General features: G+C 46.5%; 1 protein-coding gene across 1 annotated transcript in view; it reads left to right on the top strand.

The window, feature by feature from the left end:
* The window catches only part of ITGB5 (integrin subunit beta 5), a 59,929-nt gene extending 47,623 nt beyond the window's left edge, over positions 1-12,306 (top strand). Inside the window, 5 exon segments of the mRNA XM_027637246.1 lie at positions 5,051-5,273; positions 5,970-6,073; positions 9,273-9,389; positions 10,483-10,649; positions 11,195-12,306. Coding sequence (XP_027493047.1) covers positions 5,051-5,273; positions 5,970-6,073; positions 9,273-9,389; positions 10,483-10,649; positions 11,195-11,290 — 707 coding nt within the window. The 3' untranslated portion in view covers positions 11,291-12,306.
* Positions 12,307-22,507: the final 10,201 nt, after the last annotated feature.

Genomic DNA, 22,507 nt, shown 5'->3' with positions numbered 1-22,507 from the left:
CCATATGCTCCAGGATATAAATATCCATTGCAATTGAAAGATGCACAGATCCATGGTGTCTGGTGTAAATAACATTCAGAAAAACACTATTTACTTATTACTGACCTCTTAGTGTTTGTTTTGTTGCTTCAGTATTGCGTTGTGGATAAATGTGTGGGCAAGCTCTCTTCTGGTGTGAATGGAGGCAGTCAGAGGATGAATTTCAGATTACACAGAAACCTTGGTCCCTTGACATTCGTCTGTCTGTGTTTACATAGTAGCCTGGCTTTCACAAGGAGGTTGTTATGCTCAGCAGGCTCCAGGGATTGGGAATGCTCTGGCCAACCTGCCACCCTTGATTCCACTGCCAGACTGTCATGACCCAGGGAATGGATCCTAAACCCATCCTCACTGTCTAAAATTTCCTGAGCTCTCCTGACTCCCTAGTGGTGCCGACCATCTGGCAGAGCCAGAGCTGACCTGAGCTGTGCCATGGGCAGGCTGCCTCACCTCGCCTTGCCTGGCCTCTTGATGTGCAGTGCTGGCTGCTTTGAGTCATGGAAGGAGATTAGTAGGATGATTTATTTGCCTAAGCAGGCGCTGTGTCTTACCATAGTCCTTTCCCAAACAGAAAGGTCTGTGTTTTCCGAGTGTCCAAAGCCTCTTCTGCTACCCTTCTTCGTCCCACTCAAAATGTACCGTTCACAGAGCCTCTCCCACAAATTTCGAGCACTTCTGCTGAGAGATTGGCTGATCTGGTACAAAACTGATGCTCAAGGAGTGCTCTGCATCAATAGGGTTTGACTTCTCTCATAAGCAGATTTTTTTGTTGAATCCACCCCTCAGAAGTACAAACAAATGTTGGCTTCTGCACTGGGGCTCTCAAGGTGTTGGGCACAGCAGCCAGGGCTTCTTTTAAAGGGATGGCACCGGGGAATCTGGAAATTGTTTGCCATAACTTATTTCTCTTAATTGTTTTTTCCTTTGGGGCTTTTCCTATTTCAAACTAGTTGTTCAAGTAACCAAAAATTACAACAGCACAGCCTTTGGGAGGTCCTGACCCAAAGTCTGGGTGTGAGCACAGAGGCAAAAAATATAAGTGGTTTGATTAAATGGGAAGAAAATACAGTATGATCTTTCCCCTTCCAAGCACTCAGAAATCAAGAAACTGGCTTAAAAATCATGAGGATTTCTTTTTGTTGTGTGGTAGGCACATCGGTTTAATTTTCTAGAAGGTTTGAAAAAAAAGTGTTGAAGGGGGCTTGTTTTAAAACATTTTTGCCCTCTCCATAAAAGCTGGGATGATATTTTTTTCTTTCAAAAGAAAGCTGGTATTTTTGCGTAACTCTGCGGTCCCAAGAAGTAGGAAGCTTTAGGAAAACCACATTCTATTCTATCAAAATCCTTAGTGAGAGAGCTTTTAGTGCATTGAGTTTCAGACCTCTTGGTACAATTCCTAAAAGGCGGACAGTTATCATGGAGGGCAGACGGGCTGTCCTGCTCCGCAGGGTCACAGCCTGCTCTCAGGAAGCCTGGGATGAAATCAGGGTCAGAGGCTGGAAGCTTCTACCAGAAGCTGCTATCCCAGTTTGACAATGCTTGGGGACCAGAGCAAGACACAACGCTGGTGTGGGAATGCCAGCCCGGGTTTTTGTGGTGCCAGGGTGAGGGCAGGGAGGATTTGGCCTATGGCTGTCATCCTGGTGGGCAGCTGAGAGGGGAAGGCAGAGGCAGCTGGGGTGAAATGAGGATGATTGGATGTCCTGCCAAGAGCTGCCTGAGTGACAGTGAGAGGTGCAGCCCAGCCGGGGCACAGCAGTGGGATGGGGATGTGTTTCAGGGCAGAGAGAGAGAGGGAAGCACCGGCTGGGCTGTGGGTCTCAGTTCACCTTGGTGGCCTTGCAGGGAAGAGGATGCGTCCAAGAAAAAATGCACCCCATGGCTCCTGCCCTGATGGATCCCAGAGTAGTCAAACTTATTGTGGGGACTGCTTTTCCCCCACAAAAGCATTGCTTTCCTCTGCTACACCCTCCCAGCATCCTTCTGCAGCCTCCCTGATATGTGTTCTGTGTTAGCCCCCTAATAAGAGCTGCCTGGAAAGTATGTTATTAAATTCAAAGGGAACATTTAATTTCCCGTCTTTTAAACTTCTAAGCTTGTCTCATTTCAAGGGTGGGAACAGAAGAAAATATCTCTTGTAATGTTTGGGGAACATAATGAATGTATTTTGGCTTCACAAACCGGCTTTAATAGAGAATGTGCAATCTCAAAGTTGAAGGAGGTTAAAGTCCAGGGTGATGTCCTGCATCACGAGACTGTTGCTGGTGCAGAGGTGTCTTGAAACACACCCTCCTTGAAAACAGATTGTCATTTTGGAAATGAAACTGGGAAGTAAAGCAGAGGTTTTTCCTGGCCATGGTGGTATAAGGCTTCCTGCAGACATGATTTTAGATAGCACAGAGACTGCTTGACCACATCAGCACTGTGTGTGACCAGAAATGTACAGCATATTTTCCTGCAAAATGTGAGTACTGGGTAGGACTCTGCAAACCTCAGCTCTGGGTCACCATCACCATAAGACTCAGTGCCACATTACCTCGAGACTCCTCTCAGATTGTGTCCTCAGTAAGAGGACAGAGTGGATTCCCATCTCCAGTGTTCCATCTGGGCCTTGGGAAGTGGGATGACTCTTGTTGTGTCCATACGAGAAATAAATGTTTCCCACTCATTGAGTTTCAGGCTGTGTGGGAGATGAATGGCACCAGAAATGGAGCTCATGGTGCTTTGCAGGAGTGACCACTCTTTCAAACTGATGTAGGCAGAGAAGATTGTAACATCTTTGCCATTACAGGTCAAGATGGAAAATTCCCACTCTTGGCATATTTGCCATGGTGAGCTTCAGCCAGTGATTTCTTGCATAGTGAGCCAGTGTGGCCAAGGCAGGAAACACATGTCAACACGTTTCTAAATTTTAAGGTCACACCCCACGCTTAGTCACCCTCATACAAAAAAGCTTTTTCTTCATCCCCTTCAATAAACAAAACGGCTTCCTTTAAGATGCTGTTTCTTAAGTTTTCCGATCACAGTGGTTTAATAGGATGCATTATTTGGAAATGGCCGTTTCCCATTCAACAGTCATTCCAGACTCCATCTCCAGCCTGCCAGGGGTTGGAAGGGATGTGCAGTCTCACTAGCCTTCTATGGCCTGGCACTGATGCCTTTAAAAACTGAATCATTTTATGGTCCAGAGACGGATTACCAATGCATTCGCATCTTGTGCTGGGCTCTGTGGTGTCCTAGGAGAATTGAGCTAAGGCTGACGATACAGGGGCTCTGCCCCTCTGTCCAGTAGTAGGGGGTGGCTCCCACCCAGGTCAGGACTGTGGGGTGATATGAATGCCATTGGTTTGCTTCTCTTGTCCCTCACAGCTCAAATTCAAGCCTGAACACATTTACAATATGCCATGTACATGAATTCCCAATGTCAGTTGCTTTGGATTCTTTGAAATAGTGCCCACTTAAGAAAACCATGATTTATAGCTAATTTGGACACATGCATTGCCATGGAGGCACCAAACCTGCTGTGTATGAGACCAATCACCTGAATTAATTGTGAATGAAAGCCAGACACTCCATTTGGTTTGTCTATGAAGTGGAGGTCGCGAGGGTCCCAGTTCTGGAGCTGTACCCTGAACAGCAGCAGTTGTGGACATAGCTGTGCCCATGGGCTCAAACCCAAAGCTTTGTAGGGAGGGGGCAAACCAAACCTGCCTATACATCTATGTCTGGGGAAAGGGCAAGGCTGTCATCATGAAGGCAAACAGAGCAAGGGATTTTAATCTCCATCAGATGTAGGCAGGGAAGGAGGTCACCTCTAGAGATCTTGTAAACATAATCTCCTCTGTCTGGTAATGTTTGACTTTTCAGACTGGATCCAAAGCAAACGGTGGTAGTGCAAAAGAGGCTGTAGGAGGGCAACTTGTGATGTTCTGGGACATATGAGATGCCTAGTAAAACAGAAGTGCTCCCGTGACTTTTGGCAAGGGATATAGTTTGACAATCCACAGCCTCTCTTGTAATCTTGGCGCGATGAGAGAGGCAGGGAGATCAGTGGTTTTGTGTTGATGAAACGAGTGTGTATATAATTTATCATGTCTGGGGTGCTTCAGGCTGTTTCCAGTGGGAAAGCTGAGCTGTAATGAGGTTGCTGATGAGCCTCGTATACAAACCCTTCAACTCTATAAACCGTGCCTTCAAAGGCATCCTTTCTCCTAGGGACTGACCAAGGAGGATTTCAAACAGCCTCTCCAGCAAGCTGATGGATGCCTCTCTGAAACCAGCTGCTCGGCAGCCAGGCACTGCTCTTACTGTCACTGAAAGCCTTGGAGCCTGTTGACTTTCTCAGCCCATTGCTAAACCCCGTAGCTGCAAGGGGATGTTTCAGTAGAGGAGTATCCTCACTCAGTTGGTTTCTTCATCCATCCATGCTGTGAGCTGCCCTGAGCTACTCCCTGAGAGGGTTCAGCTGGTCCCAGCAACCTTCATGGCTCTGGCTGGGACACAAAGGTCCTGTTTGGACACAGAAGACAGTGCTTGCTGATTTAATTTTTTTTTCAAGGTTTTTGTGAGAACTTCTTAAGTAAAACTGTTAGGAAAGAAGGGTAGGAAAGACTTTATGAAGTGGGCAACCTGCTAGGCTTTTTGCTGCTAAACTCTGTGTTCAAAACCAGCAAGGAAGCACTACTCCATTTCCATCTTCATATCTCTTGATGTAGACAGAGAAAGAAGAGATTAATTCATACAAAAGTAGGAAGGGAGAGGTGCCCATTTATCTTGAGCAACTGTAGAGGGAAGCTGGGAGATCAGTGACTAGGTATTTTTTGCTGCTAAATGTAGATATTAATTTGATATCTCGGTGTTTCCCATCACCATCTGTTTGTTGCTCTGCCAAATAAGGTCTCTCTGGCAGCTCTTCCTGCTGGGCTGCTGATCCCTGCTGCATAGGGGCAGCCACAGCACTCATCACTGGCCTCGAATGCTGCTGATGCCTCTCCCCTGCTCTTGCTTTCAGGTCATGGAGAGTGTCACTGCGGGGAGTGCAAGTGCCACGCTGGTTACATCGGGGACAACTGCAACTGCTCCACCGAGATGGACAGCTGTGTTTCCAGTGATGGCCAGATGTGCAGTGGCAGGGGCGCCTGTGTCTGTGGGAAGTGTCAGTGCACTGAGCCAGGGGCTTTTGGAGAGACTTGTGAGAAGTGTCCCACCTGCCCAGGTGTCTGTAGCACTAAAAGGTACTCGCGGGCATTTCAGGAGGGTCTTCTTGCTGGCAGGAAGGGCAGCTCTTTGTATCCTGGGACGCTTTTCAGCTAAGGAATTAGTCCTGTTTTGTTGAACAGGGGAGATCCGCCCCAGGCAAGCCTGTTACTGCTGGGAGCCCATGCCAAGCAACCTGAAAGTATCCCAGGTAGAGCAGCAACAAGTGTTGCTGCTCCAGTCCTCACGGAGGTTCATGTCCCTATTCATTTCCAGTGCTGTCCCACTCTTCAGGAAAGGTTGGGAACTACAGTTTTGCTGCACTCTGAGCTGCAAATGTCTGGGTCCAGAGAGCTGTGAGCTGCAGAAGAGGAGAGGATGGGGCCTCACAGCAATGGAAGGTGGCCTGGGCATCAGCCTCAGACTAGTACAGAGCAGTGCTGCCTGCCTTGATCTCAGGCAGGATTTTGCAGTAGCTGACATGCAGCTCTGGACATCCAAAGGACAAAAATACCCCAAACCTCCCAGTTGTTTTACACCTTAATCGAATCCACCCCTAGAATAAATCCGTCCTTGAGATGGAGATGCTTGGCCCTGAAGTTGCTCTTTCCTTGTGGTTCAGTTGTGCAGCCTCAAGACTGGCACTCAGGGAGTCCCTTTCCAAGGACTGAATCTCTGTGTTCATGCAGTTTCTTGTGGGTGCTTAATCTTCCCCTCTATGTGTGTTCCTGCAGGGACTGCATTGAATGCAAGCTGTTTAACTCAGGAAGACTGGCTGATAACCAAACCTGCCAAAAGCACTGCAAGGACGAGATCATCACCACCGTGGATGTTCTCGGTAAGTTGGCAGCAGCAGGACTGCAGGCAGTGGAAGCCAGTGACTGTGGCATTGAACTCCTCTTAACCAGACCAAGACACATCTGTAAAGAAACCCTCAGGGAATACCTAGTATTTAGAAATGTATATGTGCAGGTAGTATGTATATGTGTATACGTGGTATGTGTGGCACTCTCTGGGCTATAATCTATAGTGAAGTAAAAAACTCTTTGATCTTAAATAACATCTTACCACATCTAACCACTGCCGCCAGTGCAAGGAGCAAAGGGAGTGGAATGAGGTCAGATGAGACGGAAGAAGAGATGAGCCAGGAGAGAGTACAAAAGGAATTCATCTTGGAAGAAGTGAGCTTGTAAGGAAAAGCAAAGCTGTTTTGGAAACGAGTTCTGCTTTGGGAGACCTGACTGCTACAAGCCACCCTGGCAAGGTCCTCTCTTGCCCTTTGTGCCCTCTTCTAGAGGTCACCCCACATGTGCATCTCTCAGCAAATTACTTTCTCCCCCTTCTTTTCAAGATCCATTCTGGGAGTCCCTGGTTGCTATTTAGGGGAGTAGAGGCGATCCAGACTTGCGACAGTGTTAATCACAATCCTGACCTTGTCCTTAGCCATACGCCTTGGAGAGAGGGTTGTAGATCAATCAGGGATAAATTACCGTCTGCATCTGACATTTCCTTCTCTTCCCATACTTTATAGAGGTAGGAGTGCCCTGCCTTGCTCGCCTTTTCACTCCTTTCCCCCTGAGTTGCCTGCAGGTGATGTTTTTCCCATTTTCCTCTCATATCCAGTGTCTAGCTTTTAAATTATGACCAGTGAGGTTTCCTGCCATTCTGTTTGGGACACCTGCTCTTGTTCTCTCCATTCTCCCTGCAGTTCAGCCACGAGGGCACCTACACCTGCCCACTGTGAGGGTTGTGGATGTCCAAACTACACAAAGCTTCTTTCTGGTGCCTGGCTGGCCCATGTTTCTTAGGAGCCAGCAAATACTGGAGGTTAAAGCTCATCCCTCCTGCCTGGTTATTGTACCACACCAAAGCCAGCTTTTGTGCTGACTGCACCCTGGAAGGTGAGGCTGGGCTATGGTTTGCAAACCCCCTGCATGGCTTTCAGGGAAAAACACAGCCAAATTTCTATTTTAAAACATTTTGGGGAATTATGCTTATGCTTTTGTTGAACTATTGCAGTTGGATTGCACATGGTGCTTGGAGATCTGGGCTGCTAGAGAAAGAGATAAAGCAAAATATTCCTCGAAAAAGCTCTTGGGTACTATGGACTTCCTTACAGGCGGACTTTGCCAAATCCTGGTTTTCAAGCACTTCCGTATTATTCAGCACATATTATAAGTCCCTGCTGAGAGGCTGAATGCTGATATTTGTCACACAATACATAGATCTGCAGTACCCTGGCAGAGGAGGATGGGACTTGCTTAAATATCAAATTGCAATGAGCACACCCTGGAGCATCCCAAGTGCCTTTTGACTCTGAGTATGAAGCAGCCAGTTCTTCAAAGCTCTCTATGGCAGAGGCATCAATCACTGGACTCATAAGCCAGAATGCTGCCTTGTGGGAGGCTTGTATGACTTGCTTTGGACTCTGCAGGATCTCCTTCGCTTCTGCAATATCACATTTGCATTCCTAGTGGTTCCAGAGAGGAAGTTTCAACACAAGAGGAGCATGAGCTGAACCTGGCAACAGCACACATCAGTGGACCTGAAAACTCAGTGGGGCCCTCACACCTCTCTATGTGGACATGTGATCTCTGAAACCTAGTGAAGACCAGCAGAGATAATTACTATTGAGACTTTAATCCCTGTCTCTTTTAGCAGAATAGCGGTGCAAGGATTGGAGTGAAAGCAGCTAGGCCTGAAGGAACTAAGGTTGGCTGCTCAACTCAGAAGGGCATTGGTCAAGAAACATGGAAGTTTTATCTATATTAATCTAATTAGTACTTTACTTTGTAACAATCAGCACTTCTCCAGCCCTGCCTTTGCTACCACTGTGTAGGTAGAAGCAGGTTTTCGTGTCCCAGGGTAGGAACAGCTGAGGTTTGTCCACACCAGGAACTCGTCAGGACTCACCAGAGGGGCAGCTGCATCTGGGCTCAGCTGTTGAAATGTAGGGTATTAATCTTTAAACTGTATGCAGGTCAAAGGCACTGAAAGGAAAAACAAACAGACAGGAGAAGGCTAAGGGGCTGGAGTAGCAGTGGTCATTAATGTGATCATTTTTCAGCGTGACAAACAGGCACAGATAGGAGTGAGGAAGAGAGCTGTGGGAAGCATTTTCCAGGTGCCTAAGACAAGGTCATGTCTTTGCCAGCCAACAGCACTGGGTCCCTAAATCCCTTCCTCTCTCTTGACACGCTCAGCCCATGCAGGCCTGCAGAGATGTGCTCAGCAAAGCTACCTCTCATGGCCCGAGATGCTGCCCCATCTCCCTCCAGTCACTGTCCCTGCAATGGGGACACCTGACAAGCTGTGGCCACGCAGAGCAGTGGCTTTACTGAAATCACACCTGAAGACAGAGCTGCAAACCTCAGGTGATGGCTTTGCTGAATCTTAAATTGCTTGTGTGAAGCAGCCTTCCTCAGGGAGCATCTTAGACTGACCAGAGCAGCAACAGGTTCTGCCTGGTGGTATGTTAGACAGGCAAACACACAGTACCTGTATGAAAGTCCTCTCATTTCTTGTGACCAATCTACACATCATCTTTCCAACCAACTCCTCCCTTCCCCCTCCCTTCCTCCCCCTCTCCTCCCTTTCCCATTTTCCTCTTCTATCTCACTCTTTAAAAACAAACTTCTCAGCCATTTCCGGAGCTGGAGCCACTCAGCACAGCTGGAGGAGCATAAGCTGGCCATGGGCTGCTGCTGCTGGTCCCATCTGAGTCTGTGCCCCTTGTTTTCTCTTCACCTTCCACTCTTCAAGAAATTTGGCAAATTAAGAAGAAAACGGCATTTATTGCCAGAGCAGACTTGTGTGAAGGAAAAGAGAGAGAGTGTGTGTGTGTGTGTGTGTGTGTGTGTGTGTGTGTGTAAGAGAGGTTTAGTCTGTTTGCCATGGGGCATTTGCAAGTGCCACATTTTTTCAAGCAGTAAATCTGGACACTGCTCAGTTACAATTTGCATGAGTCGTGATCAAAGTGTGCTGCTTTCCAGGCCTGCTCCCCAAATAAAATTCTGTGACTCTGCATCTCGTTCCAGAAACGGATGACCCGAGCGCAATCCTCTGCGCCTACCCGGTGAACAACTGCGTCATGAAGTTCACCTACTTGGAGCTTCCCAGTGGGAAATCCAACCTCACCGTCCTCAAAGAGCCAGGTTGGCCCTCCTTTGGTTTCCTTTTTAACAGCAGAGGCTGCCTCAGGAGAGGTGATGGGCTGCAGCCCAAGTGTTTTATAGTGCTGAAACCCAACTACAAATGCTCCCAACTTAGTCAAAAAAGGACTCCAAGTAAAACATGCACCTGAGCTGCCAGCATTGCTAGCAAGTGGCTGAAGAGTTTTCTGCCAATTTAGGATGCTGAATTAAAATAAATAGAGCCTATTTAAGTAGCAAAAAGCATGCCTGATCTGGGGATACAGCCCCCAGGAACAAAAACATCAGAAGGGGACACCTGGTGCTGCTGCTGGTTAAGTCAGGATGTTAGGAAATCCCTGTACCAGCTAGGGATTTCTACATTGCCGAAGAGCTAGCTCCTATCCAGGCAGTGTAAGGGCTGTGTGTCCCTGCTCCCCTCCCCAGACTGCACAGACAGCTGTGCTTCCCAGCGTTATTTTAATCATATGCAATGCAGTTGCTCAAAGAAAACTTCTCATGGGGTTTTAGGACAAGCTGGCAAGCATCCAGCAGTAGCTTCTTGTGATCTGCTCTGGTCCTCTGAGGCACAGGCCAATATGGGAAAGACTGAGATTCCTTATGTTTTATTTCATTTGTGCTGCAGCTTGCACTTAATTGAAAGACCAGTTGATTAGCTGACAGTTAATGTACTTAAAGTCCTTAGAGATCACCTGTGTCCCTGTGGGCCAGAGGCTGAGCTGGCTTTTGCCAGAGGCACCTTAATGCTCTGCGTCCCGCATGGGTCACCTGGCATTAAAACCCTGCGTCACTGTTGGACAGTGGCACTGCAGCCCTCCTCTTCCCCTGGAGCGCTACGTGACATCCCAGCTCTGGTGACATGCATGAGAGCTGTCCCTTTGACCTGCCTCTAGCAAGGCATTTATTTAATAATAAAAAGAAAAACAAAACACTTTGATTTCAGAGGGGACTGTTGCTTTTTTTAATTTAGTCACTGCTGCTAGTGCTGCCCTGAGTTCACTCACATAGTGGCTGCAGTCCAGATTATTATGTTCCAGGACCCAGATACAGGCTACTCTCACACTGGAGCTAATTACCTTTTCTCCCTCATGACCAGCCTGCAGCTCAGCCCCCAGCGCTGTGACGATCGTGCTGGCAGTGATTGGCAGTGTGGTGCTGATTGGCATCATCTTGCTGGCACTCTGGAAGCTGCTCGTCACTATTCACGACAGACGGGAGTTCGACCGATTCCAGAGCGAACGCTCCCGGGCCAGATATGAAATGGTGAGCCTGGGGCAGGGGTGCTGCTGGTGTATGGGGGTGCTGTTGGGATGTGCTGGCAGCAAACAGCTCTGCAGTGATGGAAAAGGGTGGCAGGAACAAGGGATGCAGGTGCCATGCCCTGCAGTGCCTTGCAGCACACTTCAGGGTCCAGCATGTCGCACTGCCTTCCCCTTGGCAAGTTACAAATGCTCTGCAAAATTATACCCAGCCCTTGCTTTCATCATCTGTTTCCCAGCAGAGCTCGAGGCTGAAGGGGGTAGAGGAGAGAGGACCACACCCCAACTGTGGTGGCAGCCAGATTGGTCAGGTCTCCAAGGGGGTCCTTCTGGGAGGCTTTGGGTGGGATTGATCAGCATTTGAGGGCATTGCCTCTGCCTGCAGGCAGGATGGAAGGTGTGTCTGATGGACCATCTCTGGATAAACAACACTGCAGTTTGGATCTGAACGCTCAATTCACTCAAAGCTAAACACAGTGCTATCTCCAAACTAATTGACACATTTTCACCATGACACAGACTTTGTTCTCTTTGCTCCTTTCTCCAAAGGCATCCAACCCTCTCTACCGAAAGCCAATTTCCACACATAACGTAGAGTTCACGTTCAACAAGCTCAATAAGTCTTACAACGGTACAGTTGACTGACGGGGTCTGAGCGCCTGGCACTGCTGTGGACAATTGCTTGACTGTACGTGCTGCTTCCCCACTTGAAGATGGGATCCTCTTCAGGGACGAGAATCCCTTATGACAGGACTGGTCGATGACCAAAGCCTGTTATTTGCACAGTAAGGAGAAAGGTCTGGTTCATTCTGGAGGCATGGACGTGGAGGCAGGCTCCCTGCCTGTGCTGATGGACTCTGAGCCGTGTGTGACTCCATACCCCAGCTTTCTGGATTTATTAAACCTGCCAACTAAATCAACCAGGTGCCATATTGCAGCTTTAGACATATCCCGTTAGAAAGGGTGACTAGATCAAAAATCACGGGAACCCACACCATCACAAGTTCTTTGGGGGGAATTAGCTTAAAAAGAGGAAGGTGTTGGAAGAATTTGTATAAGAAATTAGGATACAAATGTTCTGCAGTTTTTAGGATTTTTTTTATATAAAAAACAAAATAAAACTATTGTGCATATATGATGCTGTGAGGAGAGTTCATTGTTTCCTTGCTGAGCCCCCCATGAAAAATGGGGCTTGCTCCTGCAAGCAGGAGTGGTACTGCCTGATTGATTTATTAATAGAGCCTTATCAGTCAAAGCACAGCTATAAAAATAGGAGGTGGAGTCGCAGGGACTGCTGCAGAAGTTGTGTTGATTTAATACCCTGGTGTTGACCCAGGGCGGGGAGTGCGTCAAGGAGCTCCTGCTCTGAGCTGGTGGTGTTAAACAGATGGGAAACTGGTGGGAACTCAAGGGAAATGGGAGTTTAGGCTGAGGAAACTGAGTTAAACACCCATCCCTTGGAGTGTGCAAGCAGGCATCCGGCCTGAGTACCTGCAGGAGGGCAACTGGGAGCACACAGCAGCTCATCCAGACCTCAGACTTTTCACCAGAAGACTATTGCTGTGGGGTCCAGTGGAGCCCAGCTGGAAAAGCAAGGGAGCCCTGAGCTTTTGGTTGGAAAGGGAGCTGAATAAAACACAGTGTTTTTGCTTTATGGCATACAGTTCGCTTTGTTTTTTCGGTTTCTTTTCCCCCACTCAAACCTTTCCCCCACCCAAATCGTTCCCCCGTTCCCATGTGTTTTCCTCTGGAGCTGGGGTTTGGGTTACCATGCTGACAGCTGCAGCTTTAAACCCACACAGACAGCAGCGGGGCTGGAGCCGCCACAGGAGAAAAAAGCTGGAGCAATTGCTACTGCCTGGGATTTTTTTCCTTCTTTTTTTTTATTTCTTTTTTTTTTGGCTCTCCACCCTGAGCAGATCATGCAATAGTCAGCTGAGGGAGGCTTGCCAGGGAAAAGCAAAAACAAATGGTGCTCATTGTTTTGACTTGCTCTTCTCATTGGAAAAGGGCCACGGGCCCATCCTTCTGGATTTTTTTTTTAATGTGTTTTTGCCTCTATAAACAGAAGCTCTTATTTGTTCAGTATAAACAGCTCTCCTTCAAGAATTTTATGGTTCCCCCTCCTCCTATTAACAGCACTGAAGAAATGCAGCAGACCAGACTAGAAATATCTTGGAATGGGGATTTTGAGGAGGGCAGCAAGTGGCACATTGGCAGCATTGGCACTGATCAGGTAGGGTAAAAAACCCAAAACCTCAAGCAAATGAAGTCTGTACCCTGTCTTCCCACTTGATTCCACTAAATCTACCCCAGCAGGGGTGGAGGGTGCAAGGACAAGCTTTGGTTAGATGCTGGTGCTGCCTTTGCCTTTGGCTTTTTGCCACCCACTGTGGGTGGGCTGGGGGCTGTCCTGCCTCCTCCCTGCAACAGTACAAGCATCAAGACAGGCCTGAGCACTGCAGAGGAGCAGCTATTCAGAGCTCCATGTTTCCTACACAATATTGAGGTCTAGGCTTAAGTTTGCAGGCTGAGACATTGTGTATTGAATACCTGGGACTAATGCTGCCACAACGGGGAAGGAGCGTCCATGGGGCAAATTTGGGTTTTGTGACTAACCCACTGCCTAGTGCCAGGCTGGCAAGACAGATTTCATCACTATCACAAAATTAAAAATAGGAAACAGTCAAAAAATAGTCATCATAAGTAGACAGAGCAAGTTTTAGCATGGTTCGTGTGACTGCCTCACACAAGCCATACTGCCCCAGGCATGGAAAGGGGGAGCAGGAAGAAAAGTGGAGAGAAAGGAAGGACAGGAATGCTTTAAACCAGCTTTGCCACCCAAAGCAGCAAACACTGTGAATACAGTTTTGCTGCAATCAACTTATAAGGGACCAAGCAGTTTAAAAATAAATCCACCCCTTTGCACTCTGAAAGGAAAAGCATGGGCAGTGCCCCCCTGCCACCCTTTCCCTTGCACCCTAGCAGATTACCTTTGTGCTGTGGCATTTCCCACAACACTGGGTTAGTATTGAGACACTGGGCAATCCAGGCAGTTGTCAGGAGCCAAGATTTGACTCATTGCTAAGGGGTGGTTTGGGCAGGGAGAGTGGAAAAGAGCAGAGAAAAGGCTTGGGGATGGGACTGCAAGTGCCCTCCTTCCCCTGCGCAGGGATGCTCTGCTGTAAAGCAGACTGGTCTGCAGAGTGGGCAGGGAACAATGTGGGAGCAAGTAGGCAAGGGAAGGGTGCCGCAGGCCAGGCTCCCAAGCCAGTATACAAAAAGAACGGAATAGTTGGTGCTATCAGTGAAGAGCATCCTGCTGCCTGTGGCACTGCAGTGGGTAGTGCAGAGCAGCCCCCATCCGTCCCCACCAAATTTAGCTTATCCACAAGGTTACATCTGAAAAATTAGAAGGAAATGATGCTAAGGCTTTGCATGACTGTGTAAGTAGATCTGCCTTTACCCCCGCAAGTGTAGTGCCAAGCACAGTCATGAGAATGGTGTATTTTAGTCAGCAGCAGTTTATTTGTGTCTGTAAATACACACATCCTGACCACAGCTAGCATTCCATAATGAAAACTCCAGCAAAACGCATCAGCAGGTCAAATGTGATGGAAAAATGTCAGTGCTTGTCTAGCCAAGCTGGAATCCGGATGCCATTGCAACATCAGCTCCTCCTGTTTCCCCAGCCACTGCTGGAGTCTGCTGCCGCAGGGCCACTGGGCCTGGGGCTCACAATGCCTTTTCCCTGCGCTGCTGGTGTTTCTGGGGGAGGAGAGAACACCATTCCTTGGGAAAAGTCAAGGCCAATGGCAGCATTCCTTTGTTAATTGTGGAGATGCAGTGTAACCCCTCACGGTTACACAAGCCTGAGTGCGACATGCCCTCCTGCATCCTCTTGCCCTTTATGGTGCACTAAGGTGCTCAGTAGCTGAAGGCAGAGCATGAGCTCTGGAAGATGAATTCTGCACACTCTTGTACCTGTTTAACCTTGGATTTCTCTAGCCACGTGGAAAGCGAAGGAGCTACTGTATTGAGAAGGGAATCACTAAGATGCGTGACAGGAAATACCAAGGTGAGGTAACTCACTACATCTGCAGCCCAGTAGCATCTCCTGGCCCTTGTATCCCAGCATCATCTCCATAACTGAGTACATGCTGAACTGGAATTGACTGTTGTTCTTCTGCCTCCTCTTTACTGCCAGACTGCCAAAAGTTAAAACAATACAGTAGAGACCCAGCAGTTTATTTCATCCTTTATCCATGCCCTCTAGTTTATGCTGGTGTTCATTGGACAGAGCCTGTCAGAAACCTCTCCATTCAGCTGACACAACCCAGGCTCACCCAGCCTGTGGGTGGGCAAAGGCTGAAATTGTGGGTTTGCAGGACCCTGTCATGCACAAGGACACAGAGGCTTTATTTCCTACATTACTTTATTGCATTTTACTACAAGTCACAACTATCAAGGCAAGCACACTTATGATTAGCAAAACAGGTATATCTATAATACAAACTGCTACAGTTATAAGGCTGTTGTGTTTTAACCCCAGCAGACAACTAAGCACCATGCAGCCACTCACTCCCCTGCAGTGGGATAGGGGAGAGAACCAGAACAGTAAAAGTGAGAAAACTTGTGGGTTGAGACAAAGGCAGTTAAATAAGTAAAGCAAAAGCTGAACACAAGCAAAGCAAAACAAGGAGTTCATTCCTTTAGAGTGTGGCAGGCATGTGTGCAGCCAACCCCAGGAAAGCTGAGTTCATTCACAGTGATGGTGCCTTAGGAAGATAAATGCCATGACTCTGAACATCCCTCCCTTCCTTCTTTTTCCCCCAGCTCTGTGTGCTGAGCACGACACCATATAGCCTAGGATATCCCTGCGGTCAGTTGGGATTAGTTGTCCCAGCTGTGTCCCTTTCCAACTCCTTGTGCTCTCCCAGTCTCCTCACTGGTGGGGTGAGGAGCAAAAGCAGCCTTGACTCTGTGCAAGCACTGCTCAGCAGTAACTAAAACATCTCTGTATTATCAACATTGTTTCCAGCAAAAATCCAAATCATACTTGCTGCTATTAAGAAAATTAACTCTATCCCAGCCAAAACCATCACAAGCAAATCAACAGCAGCAGAAATCAATATTAGCAGTAATGAATATTAGTAGCAATTTTATATTTCAGTTTTACAAGTCATGATAAAATTACCACTAGTAAAGCAGCAAATATACTTATCAGTGTAAGTATGAGGATATCCAGTGTGTGCTTCGAGGATATTTAACCTTGGAGGAAAAATAATCTGTGGTGTGAGATGTATGTTGTAGGAAGTAATGTAGCAGAAATTACCTGAACCAAGGAAGAGTGAGTTTCACAAGGAACCAGATGAGTGCAGTGATGATCCAAACCATGTGGTGCTGGTGCTTAACAATCGAACATATTAATTCTTCTGTCCTGAACACCCATCTTGACAGCTGGGGCCCAAGTCATAGCCTGTTTGTGAACATCTGAAGGAGTGGAGGAAGCCCATGGCCCGTGACAGTAACCTGTTAAAGGACAGAGAACATACAAATCTGTATGTTGGTTATAAAGATTAAATTTTATGCATTGGTAAGGAGGGATTTCAGTAATGAGAATTAAATACAATCGAATCACATACTGCCTGTGGTTTTGGGCCCCACAATTTAAGAAGGATGTTAAAGTCTCTGCATGCTTCCAGAAGACTCTGGGTTTATCCAGTTTGGAGAAAAAGAGGCTGAGGCAAGACCTCACTGATCTCTGCAGCTTCCTGAGGGGAGATGGCTCCTTCCCTGCCCAGAGGCTGCTGGTGCCACCCCCACTGAGTCTGTCCCACAGTCTGTGCAAGATGAACATGGGCATCTCCTCTAACCAGCCTGCTGTGAATCCTGTTCCTTGCAGGTGATCCTGTAAGTGTCTCCATTCCAGATCATGGTCCTGTTTGTAGGGGATCACTTTGCATCAGGTTGATTAATTTCAGCATTTCAAGCATTTTGTCCCTTATTCTTTTTACTCTGAGCTCCCTTTAACCTCTGGATAACCCTGACCTGACCTTCCCTTTTATAGACTATCACTCTGGGAGTGCTTCTCTGTCCTTGTTGCCTCCCCATAAGGACTGTCAATTTTGCAGCCCTTGGGCCACTGTGGCATTCCAGTGTCAGGTTTCATGCCATAACATTAAGGCCAGGTTTTTTGGCCACTCTAGATGCAGCATTTTGCAAGAATTTTCCCTGCTGCTGTTGCTGGCACAGCCATCATGTCCCAGGGGCTTGCTCCTGTCCCTTAGGGACATCCTGAGCAGCCAGTCTCATCGTCCAGCCAGAAAATCCATCAAGAGTGCTAGAGGGAGGAGAAGAAGCTCAGCAGTGCCCCCATTTTTGTAACAGCATTTATTATCAAAAATAACAGGGAGAAGGTATTCACTCTGGCCCTTGCATCAGTGTTTAGGAGAAATATTCTTCCTGCCAGGAATATCTGTCCAGCCTCAGCCTGATGAAGAATCACAGTTCTAGCCCCCAGTGGGTAGCACTGCACCACCCACCCCACCCAGTCCTCATGGGGCTTTTGCTGTCCTGCAGGGACAGCTGCCTTAGCCTTAGCATCATTAAAATCCGTAGAGGTCATCGTGACCCCTCAGGTGGTGGGCGAGCACCTTCCTTCCCAGTATGAGCGTGGAGTAGTACCGGGGAATTTTTAATGTGAGGGTACAAGGAGGCTGCATTATCCGGACAAAGCTTGGGTAACGAAGCAGGGGAGGAAGACCCACTGCCAGAATCAAAGCCTCCTCCTTGTTTTCTGTTTTCAGTATTTGTATCTTTTCAATGATCTTGTTCTGAGCCCAGCCATGTAGGCTCTTGCTCTAGCTGTTGTATGGCCAGAGGTGTGAGTTAGTTTCTCACTGAGTAATTGGTTTGCAACAAAACAATAGGATTCAAAGGCAACTGCTCACACTTCTGCATCCTTAGCTTGCTGCAAAGGTCCCAGTTCCTGCCTAGCACTGTTAAAGAAAGCACCCACGGCCTCTGATGCCTCTGTGAGAAGCCTGATGAAGGGCCCCTTGCTGTTCTCTGCTTTGCATTTGAGTGTCCTGCCACCTCCGAAACACAGCTTACAGCCTTTCCCAAGTCAACCAATTCTCAGACACGCTACCCCTGTCCCACGCAGGAGTTTGCCACAAATCTCTTGCTATTTTCATTGCTCTTCTACTGCCTTTTCCCAAGCATCCATGACTCGTGTATCACAGAGCTCCACTTCTGACACGAATTGATGCCACAGCCCAGAAGGGCTACACGGCCTCTGAGTATGCAAAGATTGCAACCGTTTGTAGGTTTGACTGACTCTGTCATGCACAGAGACATGGAGGATTTATTACCTATGTTCTCTTGTTCATTGCAGTTTACTACTATCAAGGCAATTATAGTTACAGTTGGCAAAACAAGTATATCTACTCTACAAGTTACTACAAATTACTACCAGAAAGCAGACATATATATTTCCACAGCAGCTGCAATCAATACTAGCAGCAAGTCTATATTTCAATATTACAAATTACTGCAGAATCACTACTAGTAAAGCAGGAAATGCACTTATCAGTAATTACTAACATGCAGACCTTTATATAAAGATATATATTCAAAAATGTTACCTGTACCAAGTGCTCATCAAACCAATCCCAGCAGTGAGGGCAATCAAACCCCTTCCAGAAGTGGGTCTAGCCGACAGTGGATGAGGTCTCACGGGGACGATGATCCTCATTGTGGAGCCTGGTGTCCCTGGAGTCAGCCTGATGTCCCTGGTGAGGATCTGCTGTGCCGAAGAAATCTCATGGACAAAAAGGGTTTCTGTGCAGCAAAGAGGCTCCATTTCGGGTAAAAAATAAGTCCTTTTTATACCATGAAGACATAAAGGGGTGTAGGAGCACCACCACCTGGCACAGCCAATAGATGCTGCCAATTTCTATTTTTCACCTGGCATACCCAATAACTGGTGATGTTTTCTATTTTCTCAGACCAGTTTTTGTTTTATCAGGCTGTTTTTCTGTTCTGTGAGTTAGAACAGCCAGTTGCAGTTACCAACTCTTCCTTTCTCAGAATGTTTTCCTCCTTTTCCAGAGTTGTTTTTTTGCCTTCCCAGATGATAAGTTGCTGTACTGTTTTTGCACTTATCAATGGTATCTCTGGATATCTTTGGTTTCTCAGTACCTAGCTGCACTTCAAAAGTGCCAGTTGCACTTCTCAAGGATGCTTCTGGTTCCCAGGCCTGTTTCCCAGGGTGGCAGGCATTTTCTCTGTCAGTATTTGAGCAGAGATCTTCTTTGGTTCAGCATTTTCCCCCTTATAACCAGGTCACCTTTATGGCTGTTTCCATCATCAGCCTAAAATGATACCCCTTAGCAAAGCAGAAATGATCACTTGCAGGGAACACTGCAGAATTTCCCTGTCTAAATAGTCCTGTTTGTCAAAGTATCTTTTGCATAGCTACTATTAGTTGTTCAGGAGTGGATCAAAAGTGACTGTACTGTTTAGCTTCTCCTCCTGCAAAACCTATTTGGGCTAAACACAGCCTATGACATCATGCCATCATGTTTCTGTTCCTGAGTCCATGTGCAGTTACAGCCTTGTTCAGGCTTCCTCCTGTTCTCCATGCTGACCACAGCCTCCACCACAGCCCTGCATTTTCACAGCCTGACTGTGGCTGGCACCAGTTAATGGGAAAATGTTCAGAGAAGCACATGGGTCATGCAGAAACAGAACCAGGACTGAGGACAAAGTCAACCCAGACACACAGGCAAGGTCTCCTCTCCCAGCCTGCAAATGCCTGCCAAAGGAGTTAGAGGAAAACCTGAAGCTGGAGAAGGCACCAGGCTGAGTTTTAATTTCCTACAGCATTCGAACTTGGAAGCTGTACTTGTCACAGTGGTACAGGCCAACCAAGAACCACCAGTGTGATCACAAACAAACAAACAGACCATCCAGCCCGTCTAGCCCACAGCCCAGTTACAAGCTTTCCAAAACAGACCATTCCCTGAAACAGTGACCTCCAAAAGTCAGATCGGGAAACAAACTTCCTCTGGGTCTTTCACATTCCTTTGGTGCTATTCCCTAAATGCCATGTTTGTGTCTCTTACTAAAAAAATCCACAGCAACAGGCTTTCCACATAGGAAGTGATTCAGTTATTTTTCTGGGATTAAGTCTCAAATAAATTTTCGTAGACAAGGCTGTGGAAACTAAAATGTGACCTGTCAGTTATTGGTTAATAAAGCAATGTTGATACTGTGACATACAAATCATACTTTTAAAGACAAAAGTTTTAACCTGGCTGGTTTTAATTCAGCGCTGGGTTTATCAAGATTTCGCAGGAATTTGAAGTCCAAGTAAAGCACTGTTCTTACGCAGTTATACTGATTAAAGTGCCCAGGCTGGGTTCTCTTGACACAACACTCCTTGTGCTAGACACAGATACCCACAACCTCAGAGAGACAGAGTGAACTTTATGTACAAATATCAAAAGCTACGTAACAATTCCTTAGTGGTTCCAGCTTGTGTTGGTCCCTCAAACAGACCTCAGAAACTGCTGCTCAGAAATTGCAGAAAGACAGCCTGCTTTCTGCTGCAAGCACTGGCAACGCTTGGTTACAGTCTTATTTCACTATGAAAAGTGTGATATCCTTTAATTATTCTGTTATAAACTATATTCCAGAGTGGATTAAGGATCACAATTTTATATAAATGCCTACTTGCCAGATAATATTAAACCCAGCAACTTACATATAGCCTTATGCCTCTACCACAAACTCAATCAGATCACAGAACTGCAAGACTTTCAGATTCATATATTATGATGCAAATGAGTTTTGTAAATTGTGACCTAGTTCCCATGTTAGGAACAGTTGGGAACAACAGCAGGAACTATGCAGTGAATGTGAGCAGCAGGGGCAAGCAAGGAAATTAACATTTGTTCTTAATTTGAAATGGATTTTTAATCACTTTCAGGTGCCTCAAAGGAAGTGCACACACTTGTTTACTATAATCATTCTGACAGGAGAATGCATATAGGACGTAACAGGTTTTTGTTTTACTAATTGAAATGTTTGCAGCATTGGTGTCAAATGAAGTGCCAGAATACAGTTTTTTCTGGAGTGCACAAAGAAGGACTGTGAAATGAAGCTTCCCAATTGATCCGTTCCTCAGAACTTGTTTTGTAAAGCAAGAAGTTGCACATATCCTCTAGAAGTGACTGGATATTAGATCACCTCCCTCTTTCCAAATCCAGTTGCAATTTTTTCAGCTAGAGGCCTGATAAACTAGCTCTCCAAAGAGCCTGCTCAGGGATTTAGCTGTGTGGATATCAGCCACACACTCAAACACAATTCAGCAGAGTTAGTGGAAAATACTGAACTCATGAAATTCTGCTTGCGCTGTAACAGCAAGCCTACAACAACACACAGTGCTGAGCTTCTGCCTGAGGCAGCTCTTGGATAAACTACTGTTTTAAATGAGTTTTAGACTACTGCTTTATCTTTTCATATGATATTTAAATGCATATTAAATGTTTGAAAAACAGCAAGGGTATGACTTGTTGAAAACCAGATGTTTTTTCATCTTAAGGATATCTAGAGGTGGTATCATCGTTGGAAACTATTAGCTGTAAAAGAGCCAGGAGGACCTAAACGCTCCTGAAAAACAGAGTCTCAGCTCCCTCTGGTGGAAAAAGTAATTTTCTGCAAAATAGCTTACGTGAGAAAGTTTTGTTTCTGCTACAGGCCTCAAGGCCATGATAATGAGAAAGCAAACAAATCCCAAATTCTCTGTTCACTTTGGAGGACTGGAATTTCTTAGAAGCAGATGTGAAATATCCTGACTGACTGTTGCAGGGCATCTGAACAATATACAACACAATCATCACGTTCCATCTTCCCCAGGGTGGAGTTCTCCCAACATAAATTATGATACATGACTACTGAAGCAATTGGTAGCCCCAAGGAAAATAAAACACACACACACACATACACAAAGTTCTAACATTTTCTCCACAATAACCATCATAAGCCACACAAGCAGCCCTGTCACAAAGGGGAGTTGGGCACTTCCAGAGCACATGGAGTGTCAAAAGGGTAAAGTCATCCCACCCAATACACCCAGGCAGCACGAAATCGTTCAGTTGTGTTTCTAAACTAACTGCCAACAGGGAACAGTGTCACTAATACAAGAGACATAAGGCAGAGCCCTCAGATCCAAGCTGGTCTCCCCCAGTCTTAGACACTGTATAGATTAATCCAATCAAAAAAACCCCTCCACTCTCCTATTTTGAAAGACTTGGTGGAAAGTTCAGCAGTAATGCCAAAACCCCTCTTCTCACTACAGTTGACCCTAGTCTACAGATAAGTGTATTAACAAAAGAACTCAGCTTTCTCTGTGTGCTTTGGAACAGCAACAGTCTAGAACTGCATCACCATTTGTCTTGGACTTCTTGAGAGGGATGAAAACTCTATCAATCTGCACCACATACGTGCTAGATATACATTAGGTTACTTTCTAATCAAAACCAATTGTACAAGATATTTCTGCTTCTCCTTATTCACTGCAAAGAGTGGAAAGCAAATCCTGGAAGTATTCCACCTATTGTCACAAAAAGTCAACAAAGTACATTTTTGTTTCTCATTAGAGGAATCAACAGGTCCACTGCAATTAAGCACACAACAACTAACTGCTCTGACAAATTCTTTGCAGCTCCTGTAAACAGAATCATGATAATTCCTGTAGTCACAAACATACCAGATCGATTTTTTATGATACTGGGGTCCTGAAAACAGTACTTCATATTCCCACAGAAGGAAGAGTGCAAAGCAAGTAATAGA

Source organism: Corapipo altera, unplaced genomic scaffold (assembly GCF_003945725.1).
Source record: "Corapipo altera isolate COAL_440 unplaced genomic scaffold, ASM394572v1 45, whole genome shotgun sequence".
NCBI lineage: Eukaryota > Metazoa > Chordata > Aves > Passeriformes > Pipridae > Corapipo > Corapipo altera.
Note: the sequence above shows the minus strand (reverse complement) of the source record. Positions and strands in the feature narration are given on the sequence as shown.